An 18,066-nucleotide genomic window follows, 5' to 3' on the forward strand; every position below is an offset into this window, starting at 1 on the left:
GAGCTTGGAATTGTTAACAGTTTTCTATCAGGCCAAGGAATAAAGCCACATATGAAGACTACGTCAAAAAGAGTGCCGTGAGATGAACGGTGGCGCCGATGGCCTTTTGTCTTTGAAGACTTTAATGTGTTTTTTTTATGGGTTCTCCTGAATGACATGTGGAGCATGCTGTTAGTCTAACATGACGTTGGAAATAATATTCACTTTATAGACTATCAGCCACTCTCATTCCCACCCCCACACCCCCTGCTCATTCAAATTGGGCTATAAAGCATGATTTAATTCTCCAGAAATCATTTAGCGTAGTGACAACACAGAAGGGGGGGAAAAGAAGATTAAAAGGCACAAGCAGTCATTTTCTTTCACTTTTTTCCTAATACTTTATATTATTCTGTGTTATGCAGTTTAATGAAATCACTGAAAACAGCTAGAAAATATTATACCAATTTCTGTACACTTTACACCTCTATTCTACACCTTCCCACGATACACATTTTAGCTTCAGGAGAAATGTACAGCATAGAAATTTTTAAAAAATACATTCCGTGTCCACACACACTCAGTTCCAATAAGTACATTCTGTAAATCAAATTTAATCTATATTACTAATCAATTTGTTTTTATTGCTGGGACATAGTTGGATTGCTGCCATTCTTAGGTATAGCAATGTCTGAGGCAGGAAGAATACCAACACTGACAAGGCATTAAGTAGTTAAAAATAAAAATATTTTGGCTTTTGTGAATTATTCTTACCACTTTATTTGGCTGAGATCTTATCGTGTGCATGGAGGTTGTAATGGCTCCTCTTGCTCTGTGCTAGGAATTGGACTATGGATGCTTCCAGGATGTCACTATTTGGGGGGGGGGCGAGATTCAATCATATACCTGCGAATTCGGGTTGTGCAATTAAAGTTGATTTGGCGATCTTGCGCAATAAACTCCCCTCCCCTCAGATTGGACTTTTTTTGCAGTAAGGAAAGTGATGGGGAAATTCAGTGTGGAATAGCCAACTGCCTGATGCAATCTTGTACAACTTCCCCACAAACAAATTAGAATGAATGCTCTGTGGAATCACCAACATCGTCTAACCTCCCTGCGAATTTGTGCAAACAAATCAATAAAAAGGTCATCTGGTGGAGACCTATCAGTGACATTTGTCTTCCATGAAATACACCCTCTCTTGGATAAGGAGAAAGTAGAAACTGCCTTCTCCATGTTGGTTGGAGGAATAATGAGGGCAACAGTCATCTTGACCCTACCAATTTTTCTGCATACAGTGGTGCCTCGCAAGACGAAAAGAATCCGTTCCGCGAGTCTCTTCGTCTTGCGGTTTTTTTCGTCTTGCGAAGCAAGCCCATTAGCGGATTAGCGCTATTAGCGGCTATTAAAGGCTTAAGGGATTAGCGGATTAGCTGCTAAAAGGCTATTAGCGGCTATTAAAGGCTTAAGGGATTAGCTGCTAAAAGGCTATTAGCGGCTTAGATCAGCTGATAAGCGGCTTAGATCAGCTGTTAAGCGGCTTAGCGATCAGCTGTTAAGCGGCTTAGCGAACAGCTGTTAAGCGGCTTAGGGGCTTGGGAAAAAGGGAGGGAGGGGGGGAAAACCCCAGGAATTGCAATACATTTTCGTCTTGCGAAGCAAGCCCATAGCAAATTCGTTTTGCGAAGCACCTCCAAAACGGAAAACCCTTTCGTCTAGCAGGTTTTCCGTCTTGCGAGGCATTCGTCTTGCGGGGCACCACTGTACACAGAAAACATCCTGTCTTTGCGTCAAAGGGCAGATAATTTTTGCCCTTGAGCATTTCTGGTTCTAGAAAGAATCACTTCCCCCTTTGAGTTCTTCCCTTATCGCATCTTTGAAACGGTAGCCTCAAACATTTTACCTAATTTCTATCGAGGCGGTTTAAAAACAAAACAAAACGAGGAAATACGTTAAATGGGGTTTCCCTTTAAAAAGCAGACTCTTCTGACCCACCCAAACTCAGTGCAACCAGAAATGTACTTATCATTTCTGATATATCACATTTTAAATTTTAAAACATTCTGAGTTCCCTCGAGATATACGTCATGCAAAGTTGCTGTTTATTAAAGTAAGTTATAGAAGAAGCTGTAACCTTGGTAGTTGTTGTTGTTGTTTTTGTGACGGGCGCTACAGACACATGCCAAATCTGTGTTGCATTGCCGCTTGCATTGCACTGTACAATTGACAAATCCGACATCTTTAAAAAGCAGCGGTTACTTTTAACGGCAGGCTGTCTATATTTATGCCACTAGCAGTTGGTTGAAGGAGCATTTTTGTTTCCCCTGCTGCTTTCAGCCAAACTTGCCACTTAGAGTTATCTGCCTTTTGCATATTGCTTTTCTGAAGCATAGATTTTGGTGCACATAGTAGCATACAGGTGTGTTGCCATAGAAATAGAAGCCTCCATTTTGCCTCTGTGAAACGAGTCGGCAAAAGCTAGAGCTTGAATAAAGGAAGCAAAGAATAATAAACAAAGCTATACATGAAGACCAAAAAATAATAATATAAAATTAAACCAGAAGGATTTCTACTGCATATACAGATGTCTGGCACAGAACTGCAGGTTATATATACATCAGCGCAGATGATATTTCAACAATTTACATATATTACACTGGGCTCAGGGTTCAAAATACTTCAAGTCTTTTTGCTGGCTTAAGAAGGAAATGAGGATAAAAGAACAAGTCATAGTTATCAGATGCACCGAGATTCTTTCAGACAGTTGACAGAATGAGGTACATCGAAAAAGTGCAAGATCAGAGAGCCTACTTGGCAGTGCTGTGTGTTTGTATGCATGCAAAAACTTCCTTTTCATGCATTATAGCAAGCAGGGGTTTTTTCACATTTTTCTTTCAGTATTATTAATCAATATGTCATGGTAAAACGAATGCATACCTGTCCATGAAATACTGAAAAATGCATTCAAGTAAAATTTCTGCACTTAGCTGTATCATGAAGTATTACTATACTTTTGTTAATATTTCGGGGGGCGGGGCAGGGGGGGCGCAGATATTCTATTTACGACACACACCGGACAAGCTATATTGTTATGCGTTTAAAGTTCCTGTGCTTATGTAGGTAACCTGGGCAAGACAGAGAGAGGGCAGGAGGGGAGAGGGTGGTCCGTCCTGAACTCCTAGGCTGCCGAGCAAACGTACGCGCCTTTAGAGCAGTCCGCCGTAACCTCCTGCATTTAGCACCGTCACTCTACAAGCATGTCAGGGAAAAAGAAGGGAGCCTTTGTTTGTACATCTGTACAAAGCAAATGAAGAGGGGTGGGATGAAATGATGGAACAGGGGGGGGGGGGAATAAAACAAAATACAAGGCAACCTGCAAATAAACAATGGCGAAACTCCCACAAAACACAGGCAGAAAAGATTTTGGGGAGGAACGAAATAAACGCGGGGCGGGTTTTATTATTATAATTATTCTTCGCGCAGCTGCAGGCAGTAGCGGTGGAAGCGTAGCTGGAAAAACATTCGCTCTAGAATAGAATTTGTCATCCCAGGCAGTGTGTAGTCTTCAGCGACACCCACATGCTTGAATCCCAAAGACTCGTACAACTTGTGAGCCGCCACCTTGACCGCCGTGGTTCCCAGTACAATCGAGGAGTAGTTATTGACCATGGCAAACTCAACCACCTTCCGACCCAGAGCTTTGGCGATCCCTTTTCCGCGGTATTTGGAGTCGACCGACATGCGGCGCAGCTCCACCGTGTTGTCTTCCTCGTTGCCCCTCGCGGCTACGATGCCCACCACGTTGCCGTTCAACACGGCCACCCAGAAGCAGGAACCTGCAGGTACAAAGCGACATGTGAATCTGGGAAACAAAACACAAAAGGCGTCTTCAAATACACATCTCTGGGGTTTGTCGGACGTTTTCCCTATTTCTTTCCGAGCTCACAGACGGACAGTCAATACCAAACAGTGTGCCCTTGAGAGAAAAAACCAAGCAGAGGCGGCACTTTTCCAGAAGTTTCCCTCTGACATTTCTGCGCTTGCGTTCCTGCAAGCTCCATCAGTGGATCTTGAGATCTAGTTTTTAAAAAAGCTATGACCCTGAAGAACCAGAAAATTGGCTGTGTAACTCTCATCACCTGAGAATCTTATGAATCCCTCTACAGTGGTGCCTTGGTTTTCAAACGCCTTGGTTCCCAAATGCTGAAAACCCAGAAGTAAGTGTTCCAGTTGTCGAATGTTTTTTTGAAGCCAAACGTCCGATGTGCCTGTCAGCTACTGTTTCCAGAGCGCCTGCACCAATCAGAAGCTGTGCCTTGGTTTTCAAACATTTCAGAAGTCAAACGGACTTCTGGAACAGATTAAGTTTGGTGCTTTTGTTTTTGCTATTTTGCGTTTTTGAGGCTTTTTCGGTTAATTCGTTTTTGTGGCCCTGTGGAACCCAGTTCAGCTACTGATTGATTGTATGACTGCGGAAATGGATAAAAGCCCCCCATCCAAACAACGACTATCATCAGTGCAGGTAGTAAATAAATAAAATTTTAATTTTGATCATCTAGAATACTGTCTTATTTATTTTATAGTACAGTACATTGATTATTGCTTTCATTTTATGGATCAATGGTCTTTTTAAATAGTAAAATTCATGTTAAATTGCTGTTTTAGGGGTTGTTTTTAAAGTCTGAAATGGATTAATCCATTTTGCATTACTTGCTATGAGAAAGCGCGCCTTGGTTTTGGAACTGACTTCCAGAACGGATTAAGTTTGAGAACCAAGGTATCACTGTATATTGCAGTTTTTTTCTCACTACGGTACAGTAGAGCCTCAACCTTTTTCTAGCAAGGCCTGATGAATGTCTTACTCACATAATGCAGCGGGGGCTTGTGGCTGCAATGATGGACCCGGCAGGCCAGGAAAATGTATTTTCCTGTCCAGGGGAGTTTGCAATGCTCCCATTTTTCTCATCTTCAGCTAAGAGCGTAAGATGACAGCCCTCCTCCGCAATACACCCTCATCGTCTGTTTCTATTTAGCTGTTATGAACGACAAACCTCCCTTCCATTAATTTGCTCCTGTTCCTCATTTGTAATGAGACAACGAATTTGGTTGGTTTTTTTTAATTTAACTTGCCAAACTGGCATCAAAAGCGAGCCGTCCTTTTGGGCAGACTGGCCGGTGCCCTTGATTGTTTTTTCCTCATCCAATCGCTCGCTTAACATGGGATGAAACCAGTCACTTGCTCATCACCAGTTGCCTTTCCTGTCCTGCAAACTGGTGAGGAATATCTCACCATACTTCTACAATAATCAGAAATCTAGGAGAGCAAAAGGACATGGAAATTGGATGCGTTTTTAAATGTTTTTGTTTTTCTTGTTGTTTTGATGTATTGTTTTTTTGTTTTCTTTTTTATTTTTGATGTATTGTTTGTTAAATTCTTTGTTGTTTTTTCTCTTTTTTTCTTTCTGTAACTATTAAACTTCCAATAAATATTATTAAAAAACAAAACAAAAGGAAGATCAGCACACCTTAGCAGGATGATACAGATGGCACCAAGCGGTAAATTACGAACTTCCACGTACACCATGGCAAAAACCACAAGGTATGTTTTCCTTCTGCTATCATGTACATATAGCACAGTTTGAATTTCTTTTTAAGCTTTGAGGTTTGTTTGCTTTTTCCTAGAAGTTACTTTGGAACTCAGCTAATGAATGATGCAATTTCTTATATTTCTTAAGCGCTTCTGGGTCTGCTGCAGAAACTAATATACTTATACTGATGTTCACTCAGAAGTAAGTCTCATTAAATAACAGGGCTTGCTCCCAGGTAAGTGGGGATAGCATTGCAACCTAAATGATATTTGGAGAGCTCTGAGTGAACAGGACCCTTTGATATCACTCCACAATTTGATTTGATTTTTGTCTTAGAATAGATTTGAAAGGCAGGGAAAAAAGTTGTCATCCGTTTCTCACTATCTTGTGCCGTAGTAATCCAGCGCTTCTCATCGTCACAGCCCAAGATTTGAGGCTAGGCCTTGAAATAATATTCACAGGAACTAGAAATGCATGTCCATTTAAATATTATTTCTGCTAAATCAGAAGGCAAACATTACTGGTAATAATATTCGCAAACAAATGAATGCATTGTTAAAGAGTCGAACACCCCTGTGAAGTTTAACCCTGCTTCTTCTCTCTCCTTGCAAGCTATTTGATGGACTTTATTATAGAGGTGCAAAATCTATACGGCCCTGGACCTTATAAAACTCTCCGAGGTCACTGATACATTACACACTGTCCCCCACATCTCACCACACAATTCAGCCAGTCCATGCCCTTAACGGAGCAAAGAGCATAGCTTGCAAATGGTTCTCTCTCAGTGTTAAGTTGTGGGTGAACATATCAGACGACACAGCGATTCTTCAAACAGCTCTTGTTTATTCAGAGGCCAGAACAGAACAGAACAGAACAGAACTGAAGGGTTCAGTCAGCCTGCTTATATTGAGCTCCAGTACAACGTAACTGTAACAATTTCCTAAAACTATCCAATCACTGAATGTCACTTTTGATCCCTTATTTGCATAATTATCTACAGTATCCCCCTGCTGGCCCAGGGTGAGAACTTCAGTACATAACACTCAGGATCGGTTCCCACATGGTAACGATAAAAAAGGACGGAAGCTAAAATAAAAATAAAGCTTTGTGTGTTTGTAGTTCATTGGGATTGCTTGAGCAGGGAAAACAGCGACGGGGTCAGCATCTGGCATCCCGAGACAGCTGCTGGGCCACAAAACCTTAAACCCGCCCCCCAAATAATGTGCAAAAACTATAAAGCGGGAAGTGTTTTATGAGGGACAATGTACGGTATCGGATCATTACGGTTCGTGTGCTGAGGACAAGCTGCGATAAGAATTCTGAGGTCTTAGATATATGGTAATGTTCATAAGTGTACCAACCAAGCACATACATAGATCAGCACAGGAAGGCCAACCTGGAACCATTTTGATTCCTAAACTGAGCAAATGTTTTCTCTGCAAGGTCAAAGTGGGAAACCTCCCCATTGTCTCTTTCCTCACAAATCCTGTCTTAAGGGCACATTTAAGATATGAATAGGGTGTGAGCCTGTGACCTGGCCCAGGAACCTAAGTATTTACCACTACAAAAGACTGGCAATCCAATCAAGGAACCTGCCAGACAGGAGATAAACAACAACAGGAGAAAAACAACATTCAAATTTCTGTTTTAGACTGCATTTTCTGTGATGCAGGTGTGATGAGGGGTGGTCTTAGGTTACACCCCTTCTGTGATGTATGTATGATGTTTCTGGGGGTGGTCTTGATCTACAGGGTGGCAATTTCAAAAGTCATTATAAGGCCTTGCACACTATTTTTCTGGGTTCCTCCTCCTCTCCCGCTGGTGAGGGGAGCACCCTGTTGCAACAGATCAATAAAGATCAAGCTCACTAGCTGCTTTGCTTCTCAATATTCTCTGGTTGGCCTCTGTTATTCTCTCCTACCAATAGGGAGCCTATGTAAGGACTCTATATGGGCTCTTGGATACCCCATAAGGGAAAAGGGCAATTTTTATTTACAACAAAGCAAGGCCTGACTTGCGCATGGAAAGTACAACTCTCAAACTAGAGCAAAATGTGGCTTTCTGGAGTGATGTCATAGGCTGACTGAGTTAATTACTTCTATGTTAACTCCAACTGCTTCGTTAGGCGTTTGCATTTGTATATTTGTGGTGGATTTTCTGATGTTTGCCTGTTTTGGTCTTCTGCTTGCTGCAGCCAAACGTATATATTCTGAGCTTTTACAGTTTCTTTGCTTGTTTTTCCAGGACACGGGAAGTCTTAGCAAACTGTTATCTAAATATAATACAGTGGTGCCCCGCAAGACGAATGCCTCGCAAGACGGAAAACCCGCTAGACGAAAGGGTTTTCCGTTTTGGAGGTGCTTCGCAAAACAAATTTGCTATGGGCTTGCTTTGCAAGACGAAAATGTCTTGCGAGTTCTGCGGGGTTTTTTTCCCTCCCCCCCTTTTTCTCCAGCCCCTAAGCCGCTTAACAGCTGTTCGCTAAGCCGCTTAACAGCTGATCTAAGCCGCTTAACAGCTGATCCACTAAGCCGCTAATAGCCTTTTAGCAGCTAATCCGCTAATCCCTTAATAGCCGCTAATCCCTTAATAGCCGCTAATAGCGCTAATCCGCTAATAGGCTTGCTTCGCAAGACGAAAAAAACCGCAAGACGAAGAGACTCGCGGAACGGATTCTTTTCATCTTGCGAGGCACCACTGTACTAGAGCAAGATGCCTATCTTTCAATAACTGGCGCCTTCCTTGCTTGGGGTCTACCTGACTAGTAGGTTTCAAAGGGAATGGAAGTGCAGGAAAATCCAGACTCACGAAGAACCAGAAACTAATAGTAATAGCTGGGAAAATGAGACGGATTAAATTGCACACAACATTCGCTGAGTCTTGGTCCCCTCCTGTTTCTCAGCTTGCCACATGGAATAGCCTGCTTCATATATGCTTGACACTGATGGAGATGTTGTAGTTTTCACAGTACATCAAAATTTTATTTGTTTTCCTATAGAGCTGGTGGTTTCTTTTGTTTTTATTTTATTTTTTTGCCTGCTCCTCAGAAACTGGCAAAACCAAAGAGATGTTCCATTGGGAGTTGCAATTTCATTTTTGCATGCTGATGATTTTTTAAACAGATGGCGTAATGAAAACACATATGTGGCTATTTTGGCATTCTGAAATCTTTGTTCTGGTATTTTTAACAATTTACCCTCAATTTAAAATTAAAAAAAATATATATATTTTTTCCCGACTCTACAATTCTATGATTCCACATATCTGTTTTGCCCTTTTCACGGAGGAAGGATGTAAATAAGCTAGCCGTCTTGCAAATGAGCTCCCAAGTCTTGCATACTACAGATTTTATAAAAATCACAGAGAGATTCTATAGGACCTTAGTGTTTGGTTTTTCTATACATTTCCAGGTAAGGACTGTTAAAAGCACAATCACAAGTTACCTATCAAAGGCAGGTTAAAACCAAAAGCATCCAGGTGTATTAAAAGCTACAGAATGAACTAACTTAAGACAATTCCCCCCCCCCAAAAAGGGGAAGGAGCTGCCTGGGCAATAAACATTTTAAGCGGAGGCCACAGGAAAGCCTGTCTTCACTAAGGCCTAATTTTAATGTGATGCATGATAATTAAGATATTACTCTTGCATGTATCCAGTATTTCAACTGACCACCTCAGCTGTGAATGCAGTATTGGCATGCTAGAAATCTGTAGCTTGGTTGGGCATGTTAATCATGACAAAAGAAAGGAAAAACCGCAATGTAAAATCACATAGAAAAATTTTGTGCTCAACAGCGCCATCTGGCGTTGCACATTTATACACATTTTAAACACTGTTTTTTGACTAATGTAGCCGAGTCCATACCCTCAGTCAGAATCCATCCAAAAGAAATCAAAACCATGCTTTAAGTTTTCAATATACCAAGCTATCATGATTCACAGTTCTCACATTGAGCCCTAAACTCAATCTATTTCTAGTCCCGAATCAGTACAACCATAGTCACAAGTCGGTAAACTCCAAAAAGTTAGGACAGGATGAGCTAAAATAAAAATAAAAATAAAAATCTTTGCTTCTCCTAACCCAGGAAGTATTATTATTTTTAACCCTTAGCACCAGCACCTGTAGCTTTTTCAACCAAGATTTCTGCACGCTGCTACTCAAAGCGTCACCATATATATACTTGCCACAGTTTCCATTGATGGATTAAAAAACACAATGCTTTACTTATTAACTCATGAATATAACCCAATAAGGTAGTTCATGGCTTCTCTGGTAGATCATAGCTCATCATATCATACACCAACAGCAGCACCATTTTAAAAATAGGTTTATTTTAGGACAGCCCTACCAAGCAAGCAGATAGGTTCCCCTTCAGACCATTATCAATATGCATAGTTTTGCTAATTTTTCAAGATATAAAATACCAAGATATCATTTAAAGTAAGACTACATTAACATAGCACAGGGTGAGAATACCTTTTATCATTTCCAGTTGCTCAGCTCAACTGAATTCCATATTTCTCTCTTACTGCTTTGAATATATCACCCCAATCCTGTTTTCTCAAGAAATTGCTTCTTAAATAGCGAACTATTTTTTTTAAGTTTTATTTTTTTAAAAAATTGTACACTCTTTACACCAGAGGATTTTACAACCCAAATAAACCACAATACAAACAAGAACGTGATTTTGCTTTTCATTCATGTTAATCTCCTTCTTTTTTTCCTTGTTCTTAACCTCTTAAATCACATATATTTCCAAATGCTCCCCTATACCTCCCTCCCCCCATTCCCGTTACTTCTCAACCTAATATTGTTTCCCGTTGTGTTAACAAAAGTTTGTATTTGTTGTTCCATACATTTCATGGTATCGTCCTTGCAAATTTTACCTATTGCATATTAAATTTAAGCTCCAAAACCAAATCTTTCCATGAACTGTTTTTTATGTCTTTATTTAGGAATGTTGCTAAATAAAAACTAAAGATGATATGAAAAAAATGGAAAAAACAACAACCAAATTCTGTGTTTCTCCTCCTGTCGTTTATCATCACCATTAACTTTTCTCCTAACCATTCAGATAAGTGTTTACTCTCCACGCAAACATTTCAGCAAATGCATTAACCAGTTCCCAGAAAATCAGCAGAGACTCTTCCAGATATACCAGGTGCGCACCAATCCCTCTTGCTCTCCTGGCTTCATCGAAAGCTGCGCAGCCTGCATTCGCTCCACAAGACGCACACACATTTCCCCTTGCTTTTTAGGAGGGGGGAAAGTGCGTCTTATAGAGCGAAAAATACGGTGCTCCTTCTGCATGGCGTCCCTGAATCCCGTCAGAATTTACTCGAGATTTCTTCTGATCTCACTGACGCTGCAATTATGTTCTCAGCGAGAGCAGCTCAGCCGACATAGCCCTCTGGGGACTGGGGGGGAAGCAGCAGGCGGGTTTTGTTGCTTTGGCACAGATCACAACAAGAGAGTTTGCTTTCCTGGGCTCTCCCTCCTGCTACCCCATACGCTCACCTTGCTCTTTCTTATCCCACTTTCTTTTCTTTTTTTTTAATAAAATATTTATTAGGGTTTAACAAATACAGAGAAAAGAAAAGCGAACAATAAAAGGTTACAAAACTTCAAAAGTAGATAAAAAAGAAAATACAGTAAAAAAAACACACCACCAACAACAGTTACATCAAAACACTAAAAAAAGCAAAAAACAAGAACATTTAAAAAGCAAAAACATTTAAAAAAGAAAAAAAAACACACCAATGTTTTCATATCCTTAATTTTCATTTGCTTATTTCCTTGACTTCCTCACACCTCCCTTTTTGTATTCTAGTACAATTAGTTGTTTCAGCAAGTCCTTTCCCTCTTTCTCAAATTTAGTTCCATAATTTATCTTAACGCAATTTAGCCTTAAATTTTACACCTTAACCCATAATCAATCCATTCTTACTTAATCCTTAATAACATTTCTACTAAAGCCATATAACTTCTTTCTAGCATTCTTCTAACATTCATTAATTTTACAATATTTCTGTAAATATACTTAATTTTTTTCCAATCTTCTTCCACCAACTCTTTCTTATCCCACTTTCAGCCCCAGTGTTTCTGTCCCCTCTCAGCCCCCTAGACTTGCCTTTTCTCCCGCAGCCACCAAAATCCCACACGTGGGTCTGTGCCAAGTGTGTGCTCTGCCAATCTGACCCCAGGCCCCAACTACCCCTAGCCAGATGTAGGGCACTAAGACCGGTTCCACAGCGATGGGCGCTGAGCTTAGGGGGCACAACTATGACACAGTGAATTGAGCCGACCGGGAGGCGAGAGGTTGCCAAATTTTGGCCTTGCTCGAGGCATCGCTGAGATTTGAAATGCCGAAGTCCACCCAGAAAGACAGAAACAGAGTCATATCCTTGAAAAAAAAAACTAGCCAACAAACTTGTAGTCTTCCCTCACCGAGTGAAACAATTCTGGCTTTCTTCCAGAAGAAGAGAACGTCCTAGGCAATCTCCTCTTGGGGAGATTTCCAAAGTGTGGGCACCACCACAGAAGAGGCCCTGTCACAGCACCAATGATCAATTGACCCTTTCAATCTGAACCACCTTTAAAAACATGGCGAGCTGAAGAAGAACCTCGAGAACTGTTCGTTGCGAATCGCTGCAATAGGATGCACAAGCTCACCAGATCACCAATGGCAAATCAACAAAGAGTTCCTAATTTGCATGAATCAACATGAGACTGAGTAGTGGATTTGCAGGTTCTACAAGCCCGCTTGGCCTCTATTGGGCAGGCGGTGTTGCGGCCCCCTCCCACACAATCCTGTGGTGGTTCTAGGTGTGGGGCCTGGTCGGATCGTAGCTTGCCTGCAAACTGGCCAATCAAAGGCAGGCTGCTGTGCAGGACCTCCCCAGGCCTCACTTGGGTCCGCACCCTGGGAATAAACAGAAGGCTTGCCCAGGCCTCTTCTCCCACCCTCCAATACTGGCTATTTGCTGGCTCTTGACCTTGCTATGGACATTGTTGGCCACTGTTTTGGGGGCCGGGCAGGAATTTTTCCACTTGGCAAATGGGCTCTGGCCCTGTGGTTTTCTCCTTCCTCATAGCAATCGCCACAACTTTGTGCAGCTAGGCACTGGGTAAGCCTGAGTCTTGGATGGAGGGGAGGTTGTAGCCTCTGTCTGCCCCTCCATGGGAAAGTGTATCCTGATAAAGGAATCCCTGAGGAGCTGCTTCAGTCCAGACAACCAGGCGGGACCTAGGGCCATAGCACTCCTCAAATGGGGACCCCTCAGGGCGGGTACCCCTATTTGATGTAGGTCATAGGACCCGCCCAAGGTTGGGTTGACCCTAAATACACTCCCAGCAGATGGGCTGGAGTTAAAATGGTATACCCAATGCCTTAGGCAAAACCTTCACGTCTGTAATCAATAATGTTGTGGCCTGTTTGACCCATTCATTACTCATTGCCCTGTCTGGTTTTTGTACTAAAGGTGAAAAAAGAAAAAGTTAAAGGACCCCTGGACAGTTAAGTCCAGTCAAAGGCGACTATGGGGTTGTGGCGCTCATCTCGCTTTTAGGCAGAGGGAGCCGGCGTTTGTCCACAGACAGCTTTCCGGGTCATGTGGCCAGCATGACTGAACTGCTTCTAGCACAATGAGACACCGTGATGGAAACCAGAGTGCACGGAAACGGCGTTTACCTTCCCGCCGCAGCAGTACCTATTTATCTACTTGCACTGATGTGCTTTCAAGCTACTAGGTTGGCAGGAGCTGGGACAGAGCAACGGGAGCTCACTCCATCACAGGGATTTGAACAGCCAACCTTCCGATCGGCAAGGCCAAGAGGCTCAGTAGTTTACACCACAGCGCCACCTGCATCCTGGTTATTTTTCTATATCAGGGGGTTACAGGGCCCTGGCATGCAACTATTGAACTTGTGAAGTGACCAAGGCATCAGGACTTGATTTTAAGTTTCAGTATTCTCAAAACTGGGTGGCGCTGTGGGTTAAACCACAGAGGCTAGGACTTGCCGATCAGAAGGTCGGTGGTTCGAATCCCCGCGACGGGGCGAGCTCCCGTTGCTCGGTTCCTGCTCCTGCCAACCTAGCAGTTCAAAAGCACGTCAAAGCGCAAGTAGATAAATAGGTACCGCTCCGGTGGGAAGGTAAGCGGCATTTCCGTGCACTGCTCTGGTTCGCCAGAAGCGGCTTAGTCATGCTGGCCACATGACCCGGAAGCTGTACGCTGGCTCCCTCGGCCAATAAAGCGAGATGAGCGCAGCAACCCCAGAGTCAGCCACGACTGGACCTAATGGTCAGGGGTCCCTTTACCTTTATTCTGAAAACTAGACTGGAAGGGAGCTATTTTCTCCTCAACTGAGAAGTTGCATTTTCTCCTCAACTGAGGCCAACAGCAACTTGGTGAGGGTTAAGTGGGAAAATGCTGTAGTAAATAGTCTCTCAGCTCTGCTGCTCTGACCCAATTTTTCTTCTTCTTTAAGGCTTGGACAGTAATGGGGGGAAGTTATTTTAAAGGAAGGAGATTTCACATGCAGAGACACTTCCTCTTCCTTCTAAGCCTGGAGGGATGATGGCATTATGGGGAAGGAGCTGAAGGGGAAAGCCTTTAAATGAAAACAACACTTGTAAACAAGAAGAGAACCAATGGGCACCCCCAGGAACCAGCACTGCTGGGTCCTATTGCCAGGGTGACAGTATGGTCTGTGAGCCAAGCCCTGAGATCAGAGGTTTCTGCTAGATGTTCAAATCATCTGTTTCAGGTGTTACTGCGTTCCTTGGAGACCGGGGAAATAGAACTGGCGAAGGGACAAATGCACACGGAATCTGTTAAATTGGAAAAAGGCAAACTCCATTTTTAATACAGAAAGAGAATTTATAATAATAACTTGAAGAAACTTTGAAAGAAAGAAATGGGGTGGGGGGGAGAGCCTCTGGAACATATACTGTACAGATATGCATTGCCTTTTTCTGCAAAATAGTCCGTAGAATATTCTCTGTGACGTCCTGGAGATTTCCTTCCAGAAAGGCAGGCTCTGTAGGTGTGCTTGGTCCAGCGTGAGCACAGGGGTGGTTCTTGATCTCCCCGTACCCCAAGGGTGCTGGCTCTGCAGGAATTAAAAACCCACCGTGTTATTGTTTCCTCTGCCCCTCAACACCAGAATACACTGCTGTGCGCATTTCTATCCCAAAGCGTGTGGTTCTTATTTAAGCTACTGGACTCGGCTCGGAGAACATTATCTCGAAAGCCCTTCTGCTCAGCACGAAACTGCACTTAGCTACTTGTAAGGTGCAATCCTGCACCCAGCTGAGGAGCTGCAAGAAGCCACGCCAGGGCCGCTCAGGTGTGCTGGTCAGGACGCCCATGGGACGTATTCTGTGTTCTGCCTGAGATGGCGGCTGGTGTGTTCCAGGTGGGGTTGGCAGCAGGGAGGGCATGGCACCATAGGATCCTAAGCTTCCATGTTGGCGGAAATGACTGGCAGAATCCGAGACCAGGGAGAAGAGTCGGTGGAATAAGATTGGAAAAAATTTAAAGTATATTTACAGAAATATTGCAAAATTAATGAATGTTAGAAGAATGCTGGAATGAAGTTATATGGTTTTAGCAGAAATGTTATAAAGAATTAAGTAAAAACTGATTGTTAAGGGGTTAAAGTGGAAAATTTAAAGTTAGATTGTGTTAAGATAAATTTTAGAACAAAAAATTGAGAAAGATGGGAAGGATTTGCTGAAATAGCTAATTGAACTAGAATACAAAAAAGGGAGGTGTGAGGAGGTCGATGAAACTAGTAAATGAAAGGTGAAGATATGGAAATATTAGATGTGTTTTTAAATTTGTTTTGTTTTTCTTGTTGTTTTGATGTATTGTTTTTTTCTGTTTCTTTTTTATTTTTGATGTATTGTTTGTTAAATTTGTTATTGTTGTTTTTTTCTTTGTTTTTTTCTGTAACTATTAAACTTTAATAAATATTTTTTTTTTAAAAAAAAAGGTGTGCTGGTCAGGACGCCCATGAGACGTATTCTGTGTTCTGCCTGAGATGGCGGCAGGTGTGTTGCAGGTGGTGTTGGCAGCAGGGAGGGCATGGCACTATAGCATCCTAAGCTTCCATGTTTTCTGACAGATGCCCAACCAGTGCCTGAAACAATGCCAGCCCTGGAACAGGTCTGGTCAACTCCCTCCCACCATAGTCCAAGGACGAGGGGAAGAGGGATAGCTGCCTCCTCACACACACAACCCCCCCCAACAATTTATTAAATATCAGCAAACTTTGCTACTTCATTGCTCTTAACATCTTGCGCTTGAGACGTGAGGGTCTGGTTGCAGCCACAGAGTGCTCTTTGTCCACAAAGCAGACTTCACGTAACTTGTGGTACGGTGCTGGTTCTGCTGTTGCCGTTCTGGCTGCTCCTGCAACACAGGAGAGGAGATCTGGAATCAGTTGCTTTGCCCTGAACGCATTTTGTACTAACCCCTCCCCCCAAGCTTGCTTGCAAGCAGACACGCAGTGGATGTCGCCAAGAGTTAAGAGGACATGGCTGTCCAGGTCTGACATGACAGCGCAAGCATTAGCAAAGGAGAAGCGTAACAGAAAGAGAGGTGCGTAGTTGTAAGCACTAGCCCAGAGCTTCCCAAACTTGGGTTTCCAGCTGCTGTTGGACTACAACTCCCATCATCCCTAGCTAAACAGCAGGCATAGGCAAATTTGGCCCTCCAGATGGTTTGGGATTACAACTCCCAAGATCCCTAGCTAACAGGACCAAGTGGTTAGGGATGATGGGAACTGTTGTCCCAAAATATCTGGAGGGCCGAGTTTGCCTATGCCTGCTAAACAGGACCAGTGGTCAGGGATGATGGGAACTGTAGTCCAAAAACAGCTAGAGACCCAAGTTTGGTAAAACCCTGTACTAGCCTATCCGTGGTCTTTCATTCTCCAACTGCTTCCTGCTGCCAGTCCAAATGTCCAACCCAAAGAACAGCCAAGTTATGTGGCCTGACTCCCTTCCCACACCATTCATTTGCAGAGACCTACCTTGGCTCTAGAAGCCAACATTGGAAGGTGCTGTGGCTACTCTTTTTCTCCACCTGAAAAGATAGAAAAGAAATAATATGCACCAGCTTCGAGAATCAACCTCTACTTTCCCCTTATTCTTTCAGGAATCTACTCCTCCCCCCGGCTCATCTCCTCCTGCCTCCAACCATCAAACACGTCCACTGTAACCCATGAAAAACACAGCCTACGTCCACTTAACCCCAACAAAATCTCACACTAGTTATGGACTTTCAGGCTGCCCAACCCATTAGCATGCTGACTGCACAATAACCATTGTACTTACCAGTTGGAAGCTGATGGATGCCTGTGGTCTGCAGCAGAGAGCTTCATACTTGGCCCAGCATCCTGGAAACCCCACATGTTCTGAAGGGTCTAGGAGGTCATGGCTAGTGAAAGGTCCACGGTGAGTGGAAGCCATCACCATAGCTGCTGTCTGGGGGGTGTTTTCTCCTCCGTCAGTGCTAATGACTTCTGCAAACAAAGAAGGCCTCTCTACACAACCACTCTGATGCAATTAATGCACAGTGTCTAGGAAGCAAACGTACACCGTTGAGACATGTTATGTGTGAAATACGGTTCAGGCCCAACAATGGAACCAACAGGATTCTAAGATGGGTACCTGGTAGAAAGTACAGTGGTACCTCGGGTTAAGTACTTAATTCGTTCCGGAGAACCAGACTTAACCTGAAACTGTTCTTAACCTGAAGCACCACTTTAGCTAATGGGGCCTCCTGCCGCCGCCGGAGCACGATTTCTGTTCTTATCCTGAAGCAAAGTTCTTAACCTGAAGCACTATTTCTGGGTTAGCGGAGTCTGTAACCTGAAGCGTATGTAACCTGAAGCGTATGTAACCCGAGGTACCACTGTAATCCCATTTCCCACATCGTCAGATTGGAATAAGCATCAAACTCTCACCAAGATGCCTCCATGCATCTCAGATGTCCCAAATGATTTGATGGTATAGCCTGAAACTGACCCAAACGTCCTTATCAAGCCATGCTTTCCCTGAAAATAAAGGAACTGAGGGAGCATTTTTCGCTAAACTCCTAGTCATGTTTGGCGTGTATGTGGTCTCCTTTCTGATCTCAGTGGGAGGGTGAGGAGAAGGCCTCCCCATTCTAGGCACTGCCTTCAGAGTGAGCCTCAATCTCTATCACCCCTATAATTACTTAAGAAAACAAGACACAAAGCTGCCTGCAATCCATTTGTGTGTAGCTGGCCCCAATTCTCGAGTGAGTCACTGGAGGCAATTTTAACTCTGATGCACTGTACACAGGCACACAAAGTCGCATCTTTCACCAACACTCGGGGGGGTGGGGTGGTTTGTTCTTCAATAGGCCTCAGTGTAGCACCGTCGGCAAATTTTAAGGCCAGATTGCTTGTGCCTGGTGGTCTCTTAGTGTAGGTACATTGAAAGAGAGAGAGAGAGAGACTAAGACT

At 43.2% G+C, this 18,066-nt stretch overlaps 1 protein-coding gene and 1 long non-coding RNA gene across 5 annotated transcripts in view; one reads left to right on the forward strand and one right to left on the reverse strand.

Annotated features, from left to right (window-relative positions):
* The first annotated feature begins 357 nt into the window (after nt 1-357).
* Nucleotides 358-3,324, forward strand: LOC310677765. Its single transcript, XR_014511425.1, has 2 exons — nt 358-1,279; nt 1,751-3,324. It is a non-coding gene; the product is annotated as an uncharacterized lncRNA (long non-coding RNA).
* Nucleotides 2,134-18,066, reverse strand: part of NAT8L (N-acetyltransferase 8 like) — a 50,986-nt gene continuing 35,053 nt past the window's right edge. The window contains exons 3-6 of one of the 4 annotated variants that reach the window (XR_014511384.1): nt 16,910-17,097; nt 16,606-16,658; nt 15,851-15,983; nt 14,402-14,679 (exon numbers count right to left, since the gene is read on the reverse strand). Coding sequence is in view for 2 of the 4 variants with exons in the window: in XM_083440942.1 (XP_083297068.1) it covers nt 3,448-3,815 (368 nt within the window). In the remaining 2 variants the exon portion in view is untranslated. Of the gene's footprint in view, nt 3,816-14,401; nt 14,680-15,569; nt 15,984-16,605; nt 16,659-16,909; nt 17,098-18,066 lie in introns of those variants that run through there. The other 3 variants (XR_014511385.1, XM_083440943.1, XM_083440942.1) reach the window with 3 other exon arrangements.

This window comes from Podarcis tiliguerta, assembly GCF_965153285.1.
Source record: "Podarcis tiliguerta genome assembly, chromosome: 5".
Classification (NCBI taxonomy): Eukaryota; Metazoa; Chordata; class Lepidosauria; order Squamata; family Lacertidae; genus Podarcis; species Podarcis tiliguerta.